At 41.6% G+C, this 20,733-nt stretch overlaps 1 protein-coding gene across 4 annotated transcripts in view; it reads right to left on the bottom strand.

Annotated features, from left to right (window-relative positions):
• The window catches only part of cadm1a (cell adhesion molecule 1a), a 363,398-nt gene that overhangs the window by 89,214 nt on the left and 253,451 nt on the right, over positions 1 to 20,733 (bottom strand). For 2 of the 4 annotated variants that reach the window (XM_068053970.1, XM_068053972.1), the window contains exon 2: positions 9,179 to 9,199. The exons of 1 other annotated variant lie outside the window; for it this stretch is intronic. In XM_068053970.1, coding sequence (XP_067910071.1) covers positions 9,179 to 9,199 — 21 coding nt within the window. Of the gene's footprint in view, positions 1 to 9,178; positions 9,200 to 9,653; positions 9,673 to 20,733 lie in introns of those variants that run through there. One more of the 4 variants, XM_068053973.1, reaches the window with a different exon arrangement.

Below are 20,733 nucleotides of genomic sequence, written 5' to 3'. Positions count from 1 at the left end.
AGTTACTAAGCTTCACACAACTGAACTTGTTATTCTCTTGCTGAACCTTTCCATCATGAGGCCTTAGTGTGTTTATCCGTTGTGAGATAAAACGTGCTTGTACAATGGAAGCATTGGGGAGGGCGAAATTGCAAAGAAGAACTGGTATTGTAAAATGTTGAAAAAGTGCATAAACAATATTAAGATAACTGAACATGGACATATGAGTAACCAGCTGTATTAATTCCACAAAGTTGTAACTGATGATTTTTCGAGAGACTTAGGCATGCTGAAGGCTCTCCCCTGCATGCTGGTAATAAAGATTTTGAGTTCTGCTCACTCTTGACTATGAAGTGGGCTTGTCCCACAACAGATATGTTGAAAAATCTATGAAGTGTCAGCTATTGTTACAAATCTGGGAACGAATCACCTTTTATCACGCTGATTCATTCCCTTAGCTGAGCATGCACAAGCATGTGCGGAGGATGTGAAATAGGACACAATGCCCAGTCAAGAGAAAAGCTAACTTTTAGATGGGAAAAGTAGGTTACCACAGTCTGAAGTCATATGCTTTGGGAGTGCAATAGTGACTAATTTTTCATGATGTCCTCACCAGAGCCCCATTTCCTATATTTTGTAGAACCTAAATGTTAATGCTATCACAAGGAAAATAATTGAGGACGAAGTGCTTTCTCAAAGGAATGAGATGACTACCATCTCCATAGATTGATAATTACAGAACTAATGAGTCACAAATCTTGCTTTTGACAGCATCGAGGCTTCTGTAAACTATCACTGGGGCAACAAAATCCTTTTGTTACTTTCACCTGCACACAGTTTGCCAACGCTTTGTACCTGCTGACGATTGGTTAAAACGGAGAGGTACAAATGCTCTCCAGTAATCTTTTTGTACTATCGCCATGGCAAGAATCATAGTGGCAATTTCCTTTTCCTCATTTGCCTTTCAAACTCCATAGCAGATGGCTATGATTCCAATTACAGAGAAGCATGCAATCTTAAAGGGTGCCGTGCAAAAATGCCAACGCAGCAAAGCAAGTTTGGGCTATAACTCAAATTGACCTGGGGGATTCTAGTATAGTGGCTAGAGCTCTTTTGAGACAGAAGGTTGTAGGTTCAAGCCCCTCTCCAGGCCTGGAGAATGTAATTTAGGCTGGTATTAACAGTATAACAAGGGAATACTGCATTGTCGGAGAACTATCTTCCAGCTGAGGCAGAATTCCTATTTCATTGCTTCCGGTGGATGTTAAAGATCCCATAGTTGCAATCGTCTTCCACTGGACATCACCAAGTAAGTCATTGTTGTTTGTGGGAACTTTATCTACAAAATGGGTGCCTTGGTTCCTTATATATTAAGAATAACTACACAATACAGTCCATTACATGAAGCAGTGTGGAATTTCTTTGATAAAATTTATCAGGGTGATTAACTGATCTGTGATTTCTGTTCTAAATTTCACTGTGACAATATTTTTATGGCACATTTGATAAACAGTTGCAAACTTTGTGTTAATGCACTCCAGAAATATATTTATAACAGATTCACTCTTACAGGAGCTGTGAGCTTGTTTAAATATAATTTTACGGACAGCATAAAATATGTTCTCAAGGTTGGATTCCAGTGCTGTGTTAGGACACCCACAAAGTTCTTTCTGTTGGTTAATATTTTTGCACTGCCTGGCAGGAATACAAAGACCTTGGGCTCCTACCCTGCTGCCCTTGCTCCAGCTCCATCACAACATGAGCACCAGCTTTCAAATGTGTGATTGACAAGGCCTTTATATTTTAAGATTCACAATTCATCAATGGCCAAGAGACAAGTTTCTCCAAGTTCTTCACTCAGCAGTTGGTAATTTAACATGAGCAGATTGCGTTCTGTTTCTGAAATACCACCTACCAAGTACTGACTGCTTTAAAATGGACAAATATATATGAAGGGTACGTGCAACTAAATTGTTTGCGATCTTTCCTTTTTCCAATATTCTTCTGAAGCCACAGGTCCATGCATAGAATCACTGATGAATTGCAGCTTGTGCTGGCTTGATGTTCACTGTCATGTTTTTTCTCTCGCAAAGACGTAGGGCCAGGAGGAGGCCATTCAGCCCCTCTCGAGCCTTTTCCACATTGAGTGAGATCATGATTGATCTGAGTCCTAACTCCATTCACCTGTCTTGGCTCCATGTACACCTTGGCTAGCAAAAATCTATCCATCTCAGATTTTATATTATTAATTGATCTAGCAACTACTGCTGTTTGTGAGAGCAAGTTCTACACATCTGCCACCCTTTGCGTGAACAAGTGTTTCCCAAACTCTCCTGAATGGCAGGAGTTTTAGATGATTTTTGCCTCTCCCTAGCTCAGGACGTCTGAATCCAACTGTAGTATCCTCGACTGCCGTTTCTGGGTGAAGTTAGCCAACTCAGAATGGAATATGTACTGAATCTGAGAACTTCCTGAGGTCTGTGTGGTTCACTGCCACATCATGTGGTCCATTTACCCATTGAGGTTTACAATTATTTTAATTTGGGAAAGACCATTAAAAACAAGAGTTTTCGATGTGACTGTGTAACAAAGTTTGGTCAAACTTTACATTTCATTTCCGGGGATATGAGGCTTCAAAGATGTGGTGGTCATTCTGATGCCTGGTCAGGCTGTTTGAGCAAAGTGTGAGTTCAAATTCCAGCTCCAGTATCAGGAACAAACTGGAAGCTGAGACACCTTGATTCACCTTTTTATTTGTAACTATCTAACAATATTTCCATTCAGATGCAACAACAACTCATTGTTAGCACATGACCATCTCCAACATGACTCTCATTCCTGGTATTGGTTGGGTGAGAGTGAGAAACAATATAGATGAGGCCGACTGCAATGCCCCTTTAAGGCTAAATTTTGACATTACATGCCACAGTCAGATTTTGAAACCAATTTAATCTCTATCTGGTGCAAAACTTTGGTATGATTGTACTCACCGCAACTCAACTTTATAATTTCTGATGCAGATTTGTGACAATCCCAATTCTAGACAGACACTTACTGGTTCTGAAACCTTGTGTTCTGAACTCAAGTACCAGGCAGCACTTCATTGACTGTCTGTGGGTTACCTGTTTTAAGTCCGGGGAACCATATCAGATATTTAGAATCATTCTCCGTCTGAGACTCTCTTGATGCACATCTCAACAAGAGACAACATTGAGAGGTGGCCTCATGATATTTGTTCAGCTATGTAATAAATCTGAATTGCAATCATTATGTTCTAGGATCATTCTATTCAGTGTAGCTGGCAAAAGAGGTTATTCACATGCTTTGTTAATTACATTACCATTAAGATTGAGGCTTGTGAAACTTTATGTAGAATTGAAGAGACGCCAAGCAGTGAGGAACTTGCTGAGTGAATTGTGAATCAGACTCATTACAATGGGAGCTGTTACTCAGTAATTTGACCACAGCGAACAACTCCCCAAGTATTCACACTGTATACACAGCATACTAATGCAAGCTCACGACTCAAGCATCAGTCAGGCTAGCTCATTGAGGAAGGGCACTCCAATTCAAAGAAAGCAACTTATTTCCAGACGCCAGAATAGCTCATACCCATGAATGAACTCCCTGTATCAAGCATAAACCAAAAAAAATCAGCTTGTACGAGATTATTCTACACTAGTCACAAAGCATACTGGAAACTGTTCGGATGCTGCCATGATTGTGAAAAACAGTCAAAGAAAGAAACTAGGATAGGATCATTAGTGGAATTGTTACGGCATGCACTCATTACAGTTAGGATAGGTTTGTTACCATATGTACTCATTACTGAAAGACTATTTTTAAGTACAACACTCATATACACACACCCAGCAAGACTGCTTAATCTTAAAGTAAGTTTACCGAACTTACTAAAAATTATATATTGGGAGACTTATTTTTCTGCCAGTCGCTTGTCTGTGCTGTATTTATAGATAGCTACAGAATTTTGATAGCAAGCAAAAATAACCTCCTCATATAACCTTATTTACCTATCTTCAGATGAATAGAAGATGGGACAATTAATAAGTAATTCTGTTACAACTGTGGAAGGGTCTACTCTTTCAAACTCCCTCACTCGCATTCCTCCTTACTGAACATATTGTGCAGTTCAACCAACTTAATCAAGATCCTATTGATGAGACAGCAAAATCAATGCCAATCACTGGGAAGCAGTGAAGGTAACAATAAGTAGAGGGCGTATCATTGCATCCCCCCAACACCAATGCAAATACTTATTTTTTTTTAACTAAATGCATTGAAAATCCTAGATCAACTTTAAAGCATTATATTAAGAACGGCATATGCCTCTCATCAAAAAGAACCCTGATGTGTTGAGGTCTTCTTTCTAAAGCATGCAAAGAGAACGTGCAAACTGCAGGAAAAATGGGACAGGCAAAAGGTCAAACAAAAGAACTGTTAGAAAAATGAACAAAAACACAATTGAAAGTATTCAGCTTTTCCAGCTGTGAACAAATCCATCTGCAAGATCAAAGCTGGTCTCTTTCTGGTTCACCGGTACCATTAAGTTTAAATGAGATTTTGGCCACAGCCTTTATCCTGATGGCTGGAGACAGTCTCTGCTTTAAGCTCTTTTATTACCCAACAGTAATTGGATCATTCACCTCAATCTGAATTCATCACCTCGGGCCAAATTGCAGGGATTTGAAATTCGGAAAACTAGCTGAAGAACTGTGTTCGAATTAAAATTCATGCGACAAGACAGGCGGCCGTTTCTCAAAGTTGTTTACTGAAAGATTTGTCGGAAGATTTGCACCGTAGGGAACTTTAATTGGGAGGGGATTAGGGTAGTTGGGGGTCAGGGGGTTGGGGTGGGGGGGGGAAACTGTGTCTCCTGGCAACTTAATTGAAGCAATCTAATTTCTAACTTTCCCATAGAAGCAGCTTTAGCAAAACTGGGGATGGCCTGAAACCAAGAGCAAAGGTTCCCCCAATTGGTTCAGGTCCCCATAAGTGAATCAGAAAACATGCAGCTTCCATCGAGGTTATCCTCATGAGAAACTTTAGCACATGACGTGGCATTAAACACACACGTCACTGATTAAAGTGGAGTTCTGCTTGTGTGAGCCCAGCAAAGAACCCAACACTACAGAGAACAATGGCTCAGTAAAGCTGATTGTCCATTATTAAACTTGAAGAACAAACTTGCATTTATATAGCATCTTACCTCACGACTTGGATTTTCTCCTATTTTTGCTTTGCTGAGATGTATTTCCTTACAATGCTATTCTTTTTCATAAAGGCTTCAACCTAGATGTTACATTTTGGCAATATTAACAAACGCTCAAGGTGTTTATTTGGGTTAAAGCCTCTGCTGAAATGGAGAATAATAGAAGAGAGCTATAGAAGTTTACAACACAGAAGGAGGCCATTCAGCCCATCATATCTATGCCAGTTTTTTGCTAAAGCACGCCAAGACTAACCCCACTGTCTCTCCACATCTACGTGTTATCCTCTGCTTCAAATATTTGCTTTTCCCTTGAAAGAGGCAATGGTCATTCGTTCCCTTAATTGCTTCCTGTAGCACGCTCGAATAGCTCTCTGCCAAAAGCAGTTACTCCGAACTCGGTGATCAATTCAAGCTGATGACGTATTTCATGGACTCCCCGACCAGAGTAATCAGTTTTCCCTATTCATCTGATCAAAACCTTTCGTAATTTTCAAAGCCTTTAATAAGTCTTTTCTTGGCTTTCTCTGCTCCAGAGGAAGTAGCCCCATAATTGCAAATCCCGTCTCACAGTAATAGATTTACTTTCCTGGCATCATCATGTTGAATCTCTGCAGAACCTTTCTCTACCCTTGAAAGAAAACACTCTGAACCTCTCTCAGCAATCTCCCCAATCCCTCACCACAATCTACTATACAGCCTTTTTCCTGAATATGAGGGATGTCAGTGGAACATTTCCTGAAGTCAGCATCATTCTCAGGCCTGGTACAGCACAGCTAAATGCAGAGTAAAGCTCTCTCTGCTCTGCCCCCATTTCCTACACCATCTTCGATGGCCCCTTGGAGTTGGCTTTTTGCCAAATTAGAATCAGTTTTAGGCTACAGGCCAAAGCCCACCTTTATTCAAACTCATTTTACATGTGATCCTTATGGTCAGATGAAGGCTGTTTGGATTTGAACCTAGTTTTCAGAAGTGAACAGTATGTGTCTTAACCCATTCCATGGCTTTAGCATCTTTTCTCGGGGTCACTCAGAAATGCACACATTACTCTTAACTATTGCCTTGCAAAAGTTACCCTAATCATTTTGATCTTGCGTTATATTTTGTGTTTTACAAAAAGGAAAATGCTATTGGTCACTGTAATGGCTTCCTCTACCTATACTCTCAGGTTTAAGGAAAATAACTATTTCAACTCCCAGGCCTCTCTGTTCTTTCACATCCTATCAGTCTTCTGGTAAAAGTTACATATCTAAGGGAGATTGGAAAACTGTGGTCAAAGCCTCAGCATCTATTTGATTTCCTTTTACAATCTAGGATAAATGCCATCCGAGTCTGGTGATTTTTCATTGTCGAGTGCTGCTGATTTTATTTTCCAGAAGCAAATCATTTTTATTTGTTGTCCATCCTCCTTCAGTCTACCTGCATTCTCACTTCCACCACTAATTGTCAGCATGGAGCCAAAACATTTCATATGTCCACCATTCCAACATCTTCATCCCTGAGCAGTCTTACCTGTTTTTTGATCTTTTTTAGTATGCTTTTATAGGCCCTTCCTATTGCTTGTTAGCCCCTTTTCATACTCCTTTTACATTTTCCAAATTTCACGTTTTATCTTCCCATCTTACATTCTATACATCTCATGATTTTCTTTAGTATTGCTAGCACTCTAATCTAAGCCTTGTAAAACTTCCACATTAGTTGTCTCTCTTCCTCCTCCACACCATTTTCCCTGATTCCTGGGGCAATTTCTTAACCTACCATCTGATTTTGTTTATTCTGTTGCTCTGAAAGGAGAGAAAATAGGATTATGAGATGGAATATACTGGAGGCTGTTGCAACAAGCATGGCAGAGGGATCAATTTGCACGACAAATTTTTTCTGCAATGAATCCAAGTCTAGCACAAAGCGATGGACAATTAAATATTGCATATTTGTTATAGATCAAGTGATTATGCGGCTGTCATGGTAACTGGACACGGTGTTCTGTGGACTGGGTTACCTATTGTTCTTAGCACAGTCTAATGGTTATGTGATTGATGCAAGAAAACTTGGGGAAAAAAGTTATGTTAGGATACTCACATCAGGCTAGTACAAACTGGCTTTATGTGATTCTCCTACAATTTCTACTTATATCTAACACTTACTAATGTCAACACGTCAAAAGTTGTACGGCAGAAAATGTCTTGGGGGAAAATGAAAATGCTGTTTTACACTTAAGATACCAAAACACAGTGAAATTCAAGAGTTTCCTATTCAACTCCACTTTAGAGTGAAATGAATAATCTGCCCAATTGTGAGAGGGTTGGTACAGCAACTTGTATTTATATGGCATCTTAATATAATAAAACATCCCAAGGCACTTTGCAGGAGCGTTATAAAGCTAAGTTTGACACTGAGCCACGTAAGGAGGTATTAGAGCAGATAACCAAATGCTTGAGGAAAGAGAGATAGCGAAATGGAGAGGTTTATGAAGGGAATTCCAGAGCTTAGGACCTTGGCAGCTAAAAGCACCAGCTGCCAATGGTGGAGTGATCACAATCAGGGATGCGCAAGAGGCCAGAATTAGAAGAGCGCAGATATCTCAGAGGGTTGTGTGGTGGAAGGAGATTGCAGAGATAGGGAAGGCGAGGCTGTGGAGGGATCTGAAAACAAGGATGAGAATTTCAAACAATTGAGACGGTGCAGAACCTGGAGGCAATGTAGCCTAGCGAGCAAAGTACAGAAGGCCGTGAACGCTGCATGGTGCTCCAGTGGATAGTTTATAGGCTGGTGGTGATTGCCCATGTTAAGCTGCATGCCAGAGAGCAGTCCAATGAAGCCAATATTAACTTTTCCACAGAACCGAGGAAGGACAGAACATGAAACGCAGTAGATTTATCTTCTTCCCCCGCCCCAACCACCCCCTCTGCCCAACCCTGCCATGGGCTCAAAAACCAACTGAGATCAGCCTCTTGGCAATCATGTGCAACAAGGAGAAATTGTTTCCTTTAAAAAACATCTTTTAAGAATTGCAGCTTTAAATGAAGCCACTGAAAAACAGTCTGCACGTGCAGTTTAAAGCAGTTCCCTCGTACAATGAACAATTGGCAATTTGGTCATCAGAACACTGCAAGCAGTTACCATAACACCAGCATAAATCTTCATTTTATAACAAAAAATACATCATATTTGTCCAAAAAAGCAGGCAGAACATTCCAGCTACTGTGCATTATCCATTCAGGTTCACTTGCCTCATAGTTATTAAACATGCACAGTTACAACCCGTGCCCTCCACTCAGTTACAGCTATTTCCCAAGCTTTTCATTTCAACCTGGCAGATGCAATACTGCTTCCAAGTTTAAAATGTGAAACAGCAGAATGCCGGAAAGTTTGGGTGGGAAACGTGATGCATCTCAAACGTAGGCGTGCTATAAAAATGCAAGTTGTTGTTGTCAAATCCATACGTTTAAAACAGAAAGGAGGCACAACATGTGCAAGACTTTTCAGTCTGTTAATGCGTTCCCATAGCAATCACTGGAGCACAGTTTTCGATGTAAAATTTACTTAGAAAAAACCCTTATGTTACACTGTAGGTGGGCAAAAACACATTGCAAGTGTATACTACTGAGATTTAAGTTCAGCCCCCAGCTTAGAAGCAATCTACAATTTCAATAAAGAAAATTAAATCGAAATGAGTCTACGTTTTAATAATCAATTTTTAAATCTTGGGTTACTTCTCCCATTTACTGTTGGGGGACTTAGACAATATCAGAATGCAAGGAAAGCTTGAAAGACCCCATTATGATTTGCATCTTTATATCCCTATTACCAGACCTCAGTTACCATTTTACAGCAAACACTCAAAATGAATGATTACTGCATGCATTGCTACAACGGCTGGCCATCCAATTCATAGCTCTTTTCCCTTTTAAAGTAGTTCCCATGTGACACAGAGAGAGTCCAGGTTTATGAAATGCATTTGTTCTTCTCTACCTTCGATTTCTTGTGCAGCCCCTGTGAGAACATAGCAGTTCGGGTAGAGGAGGAGGAAAAAGACAAAAAAAAACAAGTTTAGAAGTCAGCATTGGCCACGTGTGATTAAAGCTCTTACTGAAACAAGTAATCACGAGAACATGAATAACGCTTAGATTTACTGATAACCTGTGGAGAGGGGAAAACTTGCTATACGATACAGAGCAAGCAATGCAGTCATTAGTAGTGTAATAAGGTGCACAGTGTGTACTTAACACATCTACTCAGCTCCAAGACCAGACAGCTAGTGAAGCCCAACGCAGGCTCTTATTTTCTCTCTCCCTTAAATCCAAACCTGCGCCACACATTTTGTTACAAAAGTTAGAAGATTTAACATTTTGACATGCATTAATCGTCCCAACAATCTCCTGTGCTGACATGCATCACGACTGAGAAATGATCAACTCCTCAGGATAAAAAGGCACGCAAAATTTACCCATATCAGAACAGAAGCACTTTTTGTGTCTTGTAACAGAAAAATAAATGAAGCAATTTTTCTGCAACAGTTTGATCAAAGTCCAAGCTCGTTAACACTGATTCCCTGACAAATCCACTGACTAAAGTACAGTGTGTAGCTAGCCCAGTCAGTGCACTTATATAAAAAAAAAAGGTTGAATAACAAGTAACCTGATAATGTAATACTGAATTAACTTGACAAACATTAATAAGGCTTCACTTCGCATCGTGCCCAATGAACATTGATGCCAAAAGCTGTAGACTATGGGCTGGATTTTGAGCAGGAGGCAAGGCTCCCAGTCCCGGGCTAAAAAGGTGGGGTTGCATTTTTTTCAGACGCCCTAGAACGATCCTCCGGTCTCCTGGGGTCAAAGTGTAAGGAGGCGGGATCCCTGTCCATTTAAAGACTTAATAGGGCTGGGAATCCCACCTCCAGGAACTGCCAGCCAATCACAGGGCCAGCAGCTCCACCAGGAGCGGTGGCCAATGCCGGTACTGCAGAGGTCTTGGACCCAGGCCCAGCACTGGAACCCCGAGGAAGAGGTTAGTGAGGCGGGGTCGCTGAGGCCAGTCTGGAAGGACCCGGTAAGTGGGGTCTTCAGTCCGGGGGGGCGTGGGTCCTGGATGGTTAAATTGTTCCCAGTGGGGGTATGATCCCAGCAGCGGCAGGAAGAGGCCCTTATTTGGCCTCTGGGCGGAAAGGCCGGCGCCGGCCTATCCCACCCCCAGGACAATTGGAATCCTGCCGTCGGGTTCCGTGGCGGGTGATTCTGTCCCTATTATCCGCCTCCCTGCCACGAAACCCATTGTTGGAATGGGAACAAGATCTGGCCCTATATGTCATCTGTAACTCAATCCTACTGCACCTTCAGAACTATTTGAAAAACCAGTCAATGGCAGGCAACCTTGTAGCATAGCTGTTAGGTATAACTCAGAGCAGAGGCGTACGGTGCTAATGGTTCCTCTCACGCCAAGCTGTTGACCTTTGCCCAACAGTTTTTTAAATTCTTTCATGGGATGTGGCATCACTGGCAAGGCCAGCATTTGTTGCTCACCACAACCTTCTCCAGGGCAATTAAGGATGGGGAACAAATGCTGGCCTTGTCAGTGATGCCCACATCCTATGAAAGATTAAAAAAAATAGCAGTCAAATAACACAGACCACGCTGATATGTCTCCGAGCATTCAGACAGAGAAAAGCAATTAGTACAGAACTGGAAGTGAAGCTTTCATAGTCAAGCAATGGCCACAGGGGTACTCGAGAGGAAAAAATATACAAAATAGTGAGATAATTGACCAGCAGTTCCCTTGCTGCATTACATTTCTCCCACAAGCAAAGCCTTAATAACTATATGGCTTGCTTTGCGGCATAAATACAGAGGAATTTCTAGCTAAATATTGGTGAAATTCTGAGACACCCCTTTACTAACATTTTAAAATAGAAAGGACAAACCTAAAAGTCAACAGGCAATGCAATTTTTCCGAAAGATTTTCAGACTTGGCTTTCCAAAAATGCTCAAGGTTTCCATAGCAATGACCTCATGAGGTCTGCCAATGAGTAACTAAAAAGTCCAAATCTGCTATTACACGAAAGGTCAATACAGACAGTTAAAATACTTCAACCATGTAATTTTTTTGAAGTGCATCAGATAAATTATATTTACTATCCCAGCAGTGTTTATTCCAGGTGCATCTACAGCATAACAAAGCAGCAATCTCAGTTCTCTGGTCAAAGAGGAATCAAAATAATCGCCTCTCCTCACCCACTTCACAACTTTTTCATGTTCAGCATTGGGAGGAACATTAGCACTAAACAGTGGAACATGGCATCAAACATTGGCACACTCGGGTATACCACAGGTAACAGCAGAGTAAAACTCCCTCCACTCTGTCCCAACAAAACAATTTGCTTCCACTTCAGTACCACTGTAGTGACATATCCCATATCAGTGAATATTGTGATCTATTGGAACGAGCTTTCTTTTAAATTATTTACTGGAATCTATTGGTCCCTGTTGACAACAACCACTACACAAATGTAAATTGCACAGAATCAAAGTAGTAATGAAATTTCAACTTACAAGATCACAAGATAGATACAAAAAAAATCTTTTGGCCACTTGAGTTCAGAAAATGCTACGGTGCATCAGTACAACATCCAATTATTTTGCTTCCACTATTCCAATTGGAAGACCATTCCATGTGTTGATCATTCTATTAAGGAAAACTCCGACATTTATCCCAAGTTTGCCTTTTACTAGTTTCCCAGTCTCTTACATCAATCTGAAGTATTTTTCTGTATTTACCTTTTCCACGCTGTATAATACTTTATACAACGTCGTCCCGCAGTCATTTCCTATCAAGGATGAAAAGTTCAAGTTTCTCTAGTACTTTCTCATACCTTAGACTTCTGACACTGGAGAGCTGATTTTAACTCCTGGCGGGAATTCTGCCAGAGAGTGGGATTGGGAAGCCAGGATGATTTTAATTCATATGAACCCTGACAGTCACCCGCATGACTAGCTGAGGTCACCCATCAGCATCAGATGAAGACCCTGGCAGCAAGATAAGTGTTGGAGAGGGGATATTATGAGGGGAGGAGTGGGAAGAACACAGAAGCAAGGACGGGAAGTGGGGACAAGAGGACAACACTTGGAGGTGCACTTCTGTTCCTACAGATCCCTCTAAATAGAAATTTTTTTAAAAGTTTTTTAAAAAAAACTTACCGTCACTAGATTCCCAATGGGTGCCCGGCTCAGGAACTGGCTAAAATGTCACTGTTGTCCCTTCTGTGTCTTTGCATTTGTTCATGAGGCTTCTGCCAGAATCTAGTGAGTGGCTCATTTGGCACTAAAACCAGCAGCCTTAAAATCATGGACTGGTGAGGTGTGGGAAATGGAGCCAATCCATTTAATCTCTCTCCACCTCCCACCCCCCCCCCCCCCCGCCCCACCCCCCAACTCCATTCTCAGCAATTGGGGAAAAGAGTTAAAATGCCCCCTTAGCAATTAGCTTCGTGGCTCTTTCTTGAACTGGCTCCAAGGTTTGAATATCTACTTTGATGACCAGAATTGAAACAATTCTCCAGGTGTAGTCTGTGTGGATTAAGCCTGAACTTACTGCATTCTACTCACTTAGCTATGTAGTTCCACATTCAATTTATTTTATTCATTGCTGTTCTGCAGTGATTGGGCTAATTCAGTGTCAAGTTTACTATTTCATTATTGGTTAGTTTGATGTCCTTCATGGGGGAAATTCATTGCCATTTATACTTACATGTTTTAATTCATACTTTCCCATATGTCATTGTTCTGTTATTTAAGATTTATGCCATTTATCTGTCATTGTTCTTACACTTACAACTGTGGCCAAGTAAATATTTAGTCTTCACACAAAGAAAATTGTGTTTAATTATACAGACCTTCACGACTGTATGCAAACACACGAGAATTTTAATCGTGCTATTATGAAAAGCGCGGGAAGTTATTCTGGCATCCTGGCCAACAACTATCCCTCGACCATCATCACAAACAGATTATTTGGCCATTTATCTCAATGCTGTTTGTGGGACCTTGCCATGTGCAAATTGGCTGCTGCATTTGCTTACAGTGGGGTGTTCCAGCCTGCAGACATCTCCAAACTGTGCCAATGTGGCTCCTTGGCCTAGATACTTGTCTTTCTCTGAGGCATAGTTGAATAGATGACTAGATCTGTCTCCAGTCAGTACAGGGGAATCATACTTTCAGCATCTCACCAGAAAAGCCCATGTTAATGCCAGTTCAATTTAGAATTACAACTCTTACATCCAAATTGGATGTCCAATATTCTCACGATAAAGCTACTGGCAGGCAGCATTTTTAACAGTAATGCTTCAAATGCAGTGCAGAGTCACACTGAGCCACATAGACAAGGAAAGGTTTCAATTGATCCATGGTTAGGGTGATGTTACTAGCATCAATATCCCTGCGTCAAAAGGTGCAGAAAAAGAAATTCAATCAAGTTTCCTGATTCTGATAGCTATGTAGTAACCCATACTGGGAAGTACACACGGGTGTGCTCAGCTGCAATGACCCCCACAGTCACACACTGTTTATGTTCACATATGAAGAACTGGTGTGGTACCAAAGGGTGCCTGATTCATGTGGAATGATCGCCCAGCATAAACCAATATCTTCAGTGGATGGGGAGGGGGGAAATGGGAGAAAGATATTAAAACAAACCTTTAAAATCTTGTTCTAGCAGAAAAAGAAATGCAGAATTCAGTGCGGTAAGAAAAAGAATCTACTAGATATATTTGTTGATGAGGTCAACCACCAAAACCAATGAAAAGAATTGTACATCTCTGCTCGGAACTCAATCCTGGTAACCACCCTACCATCTCTGCTTCACTGCAACCACCATTAATCAAAAGCAAAGGATCACATCAACCTTCCAGAGTTGGAAACACTGTGACCTCCTCTGTACAAATGCAGAAACACAGTGAAATCTGTGGACAGCTCTTGAATATTAACAGTCGCCACAAAGTGTGAAGCCACAAACTTCCTTTGTGACAGAACAAATGTATAACAGGAGCACCAGAATAGGAGCTTTTTACAAAAGGCATACAGAGAAACACATTATGCCCGTGGTCATCAAGAGGCTGTACACAAAAACCTCTCCCTGCCGCATTATACCTGTGAAAAGAAATCTGCACGCACAAAAATCAATGCTATGAGAATGTACCACATGACGTCTAGCATATGACTAAGGCAACCACATTAGTGAACTAACCAGCTGTGCAACACTATGCTGGGTTTTAGCCTACAATTTCCCAGATGGTAAACTTTTCATCTCAAGCAGGGTATCAAAGGATTCACGAAATCAGAGGATGTATGGAAGCAAGCCGCAAGCATTTAATACAAGGCTACAGAGTTGCATTGAAAGGTAAGTGGAGATTACATACCTGCCCACTCGGTTGTTGAACAACATGGCCTGCAACGCAGAGACTAATCCCTGCACTTGAATGGTGAAGCCTGAGTGAGGCACACCCATTATTGGACTGCAGGCCATTGGGTTGTTGAGCTGCAGACAGTAAAAGGCAGATTGCTGACAAAACAAGATTGATGCCCTCAGGTAAGTAATGAAGAGGGGTGACCAGAAAGGAGAGCACCTGGAGATGGGGGGCGAAATGGGTTAGCAGGTGGCTGACACAGGCCCACATTCTTTGAAGGTGGAGTCAGTAGACTCACTCCTGCTCCTCTGGCTCCACATTCAGGTCAGTATATTTTAATACTGACCCTCATTGGTTGCAGCCTATTGCTTGTAGGCCCGATTTTCCTTTGTGCTGCCTGTATCGGCTGCTCATAGCAAACAATCGTGCAGTGGGGGCCTTTCAGGGCCAAATGCCTGTTGCAGGCATGGACATTGCACGCTGATTTTTTGGCCTTTATCAGTATGGGGTGACACACATCCACTGAGACTGAAAAGGCTAGGGTTGTTTTTCTCAGAGCAGAGAAGGCTGAGGGGGGACATGTTTGAGGTATACAAAATTATGAGGGGCATTGATAGATTAGATAGGAAGAAACTTTTTCCCTTAGCGGAGGGGTCAATAACCAGGGGGCATAGATTTCAGGTAAGGAGCAGGAGGTTTAGAGGGGATATGAGGAAAAATCTTTTGACCCAGAGGGTGGTTGGAATCTGGAACGTACTGCCTGAAGAGGTGGTAGAGGCAGGAACCCTCACAACATTTAAGAAGTATTTAGATGAACACTTGAAATACCATAGCATACAAGGCTACGGGCCAAGTGCTGGAAAATGGGATTAGAACAGGTAGCTGCTTGACGGCCGGCACAGACACAATAGGCCGAAGGGTCTGTTTCTGTGCTGTATGACTCTATGCCATCCAGCTCACGATAATCATGTTCTTCCTGCCTGTCATAGTGGAGGCATAAGAGACCTTTTAGCACCCCAAAAATGGGCACTGCCTGGCTGAATTTCTAGGCCCATGTCACAAAAGGAGGAGGGGAGACGAAGAATGAAGTATACAAAGTGCAAGGGAGGTCAAAGGTGACACAAAAGGAAACCTAACTGTGCTGCAAAAGCTCCTCCCACCACTTTGATTCTGTACATCTGACAGTGGAATGTCACCCAATTGGGCACCCATTCAACATTGTGTGTAACAGGACCTTCTAATTTCGGTTTCATGCTTGACCTTAGTAAATTCTGGTGAACTATGTAATTTTTTTTCAGACGCTTCTTGCTTGCGGCAACATCACATATTTTTATTAATTTATTTTATTTATTTAGAGATACAACACTGAAACAGGCCCTTCGGCCCACCGAGTCTGTGCCGACCAACAACCACCCATTTATACTAATCCTACATTAATCCCATATTCCCTACCACATCCCCACTACGATCTACCTACACAAGGGGCAATTTATAATGGTCAATTTACCTATCAACCTGCAAGTCTTTGGCTGTGGGAGGAAACCGGAGCACCCGGCGAAAACCCACGCGGTCACAGGGAGAACTTGCAAACTCCGCACAGGCAGAACCCAGAATCGAACCCGGGTCGCTGGAGCTGTGAGGCTGCGGTGCTAACCACTGCGCCACTGTGCCGCCCATGAAAAACAAAACTAAGAAATCTTGTCAGCTTCTTAGAATAAAACAACAACAACTTATATTTACATAGCACCTTTAACGTAATAAAATGTCCCAAGGTGCTTCAAAGGAACATTATAAAACAAGGTATGACACGGAGCCAGCATTCGCATCAATGCGTGTGGTACAGGCCAGACGACATGAGATTAGAACAATGTCACATCAACTAATGCTGAGTTCCTGCATCAGTCTTGGTTATTATATATTACTTTGGTATGTGGCAATATTTGTTTTTGTTTCCGATTAAAACTATGCAGAAAGGTAATGAATGGGGGAAGAGGATGGAATGTAAGTCAGCTAAAATGACATGCAAAGTTGAAGAGCTCTAACCATAGCTTCTGTTTTCAGCTCACCTGGACATTCTATGGGATTTGGAGCAGGTAGCTTTTTTTTTTAATCCAAACAGTTGTCATGGTCTTCCAACAAATGTAACCATGTGTCGCATTAGTTGTTTTCCGCAACATTAAGGAAATGAGCTTCCTCGACAATTAATAGCTTTGCTCGCTCCAGGGCACATGACAGGCCGTTGCCACTGTGGGGTGTTCCTGCTCCTCACCAGTCTGACCTCCAATAGTAGAGGATTTACATCCTTTCAGCATGTCTGTGATTGTCCCCCAGTTCTGCCAGTTGGTGTCACACTGATAGACAAGAATCCTACACTGATGCACAAAAGGCCAGATGAAAGGACGTTGCCACCTGCAGCCGCTCAAAGAGGAGCCGATACGCCTGGAATTCATCAAAAAACTGCACTGCACAAAACACAACTAAGTGCGAAACACGCAACTTTTGAAGCAGAGCTGGACATTTACACAATCCACTGTTGCATGCAAATGTACAAAAGCTGTACCTTGCAAAATAACATTGCCACACTGACAACTAAAATGTGACACAAGGTTGAGAGTTTTCCCATGTCTGGAGTGAACAAGCAGGGAGTGGATGAAAAAGTCACAATGACCTTTCCAGTGCTGTGGAAGTGAGTGGACTTTTCTGGGAAGTCATGTCAAACAGAACTGTGGCCTTTGGTTGATCAAAATTGATTTGTCAATTTGTAACACAACTGGGGAGGGAACAGTTTTTCTGATAAAGCTTAGCAAATTGCAGGATGTTTCCTGTTGTTTTCATCACTTTCAGAAACAAATGCTGGTCAATACATGAACACTAGAATTGTCAACAGAAGGCCCTGGCAACTGTATCCAAGGAAAAGAAGAGAGATTTATTGTTCTTGTACCATTCACTGTCAAATCATCATTCGAAGATATTTTATGCATTCACACTGGCACTGACTAGGCAGCAAGTGCCAAAAAAGTGCTGGACAGCTAAATATTTGCCAACCTGAGTGTGCTCCAGTGATCAGGAGAAAGCAGAGTTCATTCTTCTCCCTAATTCAGTAGATTTTGCTCAGGTAAACCTCCAATTAGAGAATTTCAGATAGGGAAAACCAAATAAATAAGCGAACAAATCCAGAACAGAAGTGTCCTACCCTGACTATACCTTGACAGGGTTTCTCATGTGTTGCTTTTGGAGGTGGGGAGGGAATAAACAAAATGCTGCAGGCACTCATGGTTATCATTAATGTCCACTTCCACTCGGAATGTCTACGCAGCAGGTTACAGACACAAGGCAAAGGCTTCCTGCTCACTTACTCAGCCTAGGGATTCTCAAGAATAAAAGCAGCAAGAGAGGGCAGAGTTTAAAACTGTTGCCTTGACTACAAAAATACCAAAAAAAATTTCCCCAAAGCAAAGTAGTGGGTAAGCTCATACAAAACTGCACTGTTGAACTGAACAGAAGCTGAAAGTGTGTTTGTTCCATTGCTCTTTGCTAATATAATGGTGTCACTATATACAGGTGGGAGAAGAGAAGGCAGTACTTCAAGTGATAAATGCAGACTTTTTGGGGTCATGTCAAGGAAACACATGAGGGATTTGGACATGCATCGACAAGGCCAACAGCCTAGTGGGCAATACCAATAAAGACTATAAATAAACTCTAGGGCTGTACAGCCAGAATAGTGCAGAAATCTCAGCATGACCGTGAGTTTGGACAGAGGTTAATCTGGCCTCGTCATGAGCACGGTGTACAATTATGAGAAAAACATCCAGGCACCAGATAGAGTGCAGGGAAGAGCAACTAAATTCATAGGTAGGAATAGCTATCAGAGTTATGTAAAGAGGGAGCAGAAGCTGGGAATGCTTACACTGGAGAGGACAGGGATGACCTTCTTGAAGTATTCAAGATCCTAACTGATAAATATCAATATATTTAACATAGTCATAGATTCTCGAACAAGAGGGTGCAGCCTCCAATGTAGAAAAGGAAGGGTGAAAGATTTAACATCTTTATGCAAAAAGGGAGGTAAATGTATGGAATGAATTTCCAAAAAAGGCAATAGGAACGAATGTATAAGCAAGTACTCATAGTTGGCTATGTACTTGGCCAAAGATTTGATAGCAGGATTTGAGATGTGAAATTTCTTGAACACTAGGACTGACCAGATGGACCACCATACTGGCCTTTTTTAGCCCTGTATATTCCTACACTTCTCTTCTTTGGCCTCCTTATCTCGAGAGACAATGGATAAGCGCCTGGAGGTGGTCTACACTTCTAACCAAACAGTAAAACATGACAAACAGCACAATACTTGAAAACCGATTCAGTTATCAACGGAATTGTAATGGAAACTTTGTAAAGGGGCAAAGTGGGCTCACAATAAATAACTGCTCAAATATGGTATTAACATGTTAAAAATTCCTCGTTATTCCTTTGATTACCGCACACAAGATCCCAGTCATTTTATAATTTGATTATCTAAATTACTATACATTTAAGTCTTTAGTAATACTTGCAGTGCAGCCAAGCATATTCTATTTATATCCTGGATCTGCACCTTTTCTCACTATAGGCTCTACTCTTAGCCATCCCATTCTGTTATGGTGGATGTACAATTAGATCCCCAACTCCAACAGGAGAAACCCTGCTTGAATACACTCTTACCTCCTGATTCCCTTCCCACCCAATTGCATACTATAACAACACAACTATTTTGAAAAGATCCATTGCTGTGACTGAGTGTTTAACTAGGTTCAGTTTCTTCAACAACCTGCTCCAAAACTGCTACCGCTGACCCACCATTTTAGTTACCAGATAGTGCTTTTTCAGGATTTTCACCCAGCGATCGTGAAGGAATGACGATATAGTTCCAAGTCAGGATTTGAAACATTGTTTTAAGCTTTTTGCACACTACAATATTCATGCTTCAAAGGACACACCAAACCATTGACATTACAATGTCATTGAATGAGTCACTTCATTTACAAATGTGGTAAAATGATATTGAAGTCACCCCACCTGCTGCATGATGTCCCTTTACATCATTAAGCGCCAGTGGTGAAGCTAACAACGGCAGCATTTCTGCAGGGGAAAGCAATATATGCTCAGTTTAATAGTGACAGCTACTCATTTGTCATCTGCACTCAGACACAATCTTCAGTTTAAGACTAGTAAACACTGGCTATTTCCCCTCTCTCTCTTGCCATCCTTCCCAATCAACGGGAAAAGCAGAACTAGTGCATTTTGTTCTCCAGCTCTCCATAAATCACAGGGGTGCTGAACAGTTACACAATGCAAGCAAAACAATCCCCAATCATCTGCCATAGCAATCGCAAAGATTTTTTTCTTGTTCCATGATAGAACAGAATGCATGGAAACACACTGTCGTACACAGTGTGTGAGATTTTTAAATGTCACATTTAGAATTGGGTATAGAAATAAACCTTTTAAACAAGGAAGGTTCCAGTTTCAACCCCTGGTCTGTGCAGAGTTGGCTCACTCCAGCTGAAATTACATAGCATTTACAGCATGGGAAAAGGGCATTCAGCTTAACTGGCCTATGCCACTGTTAATGCTCCACATGATTCTCCTCCCACTATTTTATCTAACCTGATCAACATGTCCTATTATTCCTTTTTCCATTGTGTAGTTATCTAGGCTCCCCTGAATGCATGTTGGATGGCTCTGAAATTGGCATGGGCACCCTACAGAGTGAGAGAGAAAACAAATGACCCAAGGGTTTTCTCTTCTCATCACTATCCTTTAATCCACACTGGAAAATGTTCATGATTGGACCAGGGTCAAGTTCCCCCTCCCCAACCAGTTAAACACCTTGCTGACACTCAGTACACTAGCTCACACATTAAGGGCAAAAAATGGGACAAAGTGTTAGAAAATTGCCAGCAGCTACAGACATGTGTATCCTCGGGTGAGCCATCACCTTCACGTAGTGAGGAGATGAAACAAGGGAAAACAGCAACTAGGATTTCAGAGTCCAACATTAATGTCTAACCTGCCAATACAATCAAGTTGCCTTATTATAGCTTCCCCAACATAACATTACTGCAATTTACATTCATATCTCTTA

This window comes from Heterodontus francisci, chromosome 22 (assembly GCF_036365525.1).
Source record: "Heterodontus francisci isolate sHetFra1 chromosome 22, sHetFra1.hap1, whole genome shotgun sequence".
NCBI classification, from domain to species: Eukaryota; Metazoa; Chordata; class Chondrichthyes; order Heterodontiformes; family Heterodontidae; genus Heterodontus; species Heterodontus francisci.
This window is presented reverse-complemented; position numbering and strand designations above follow the sequence as displayed.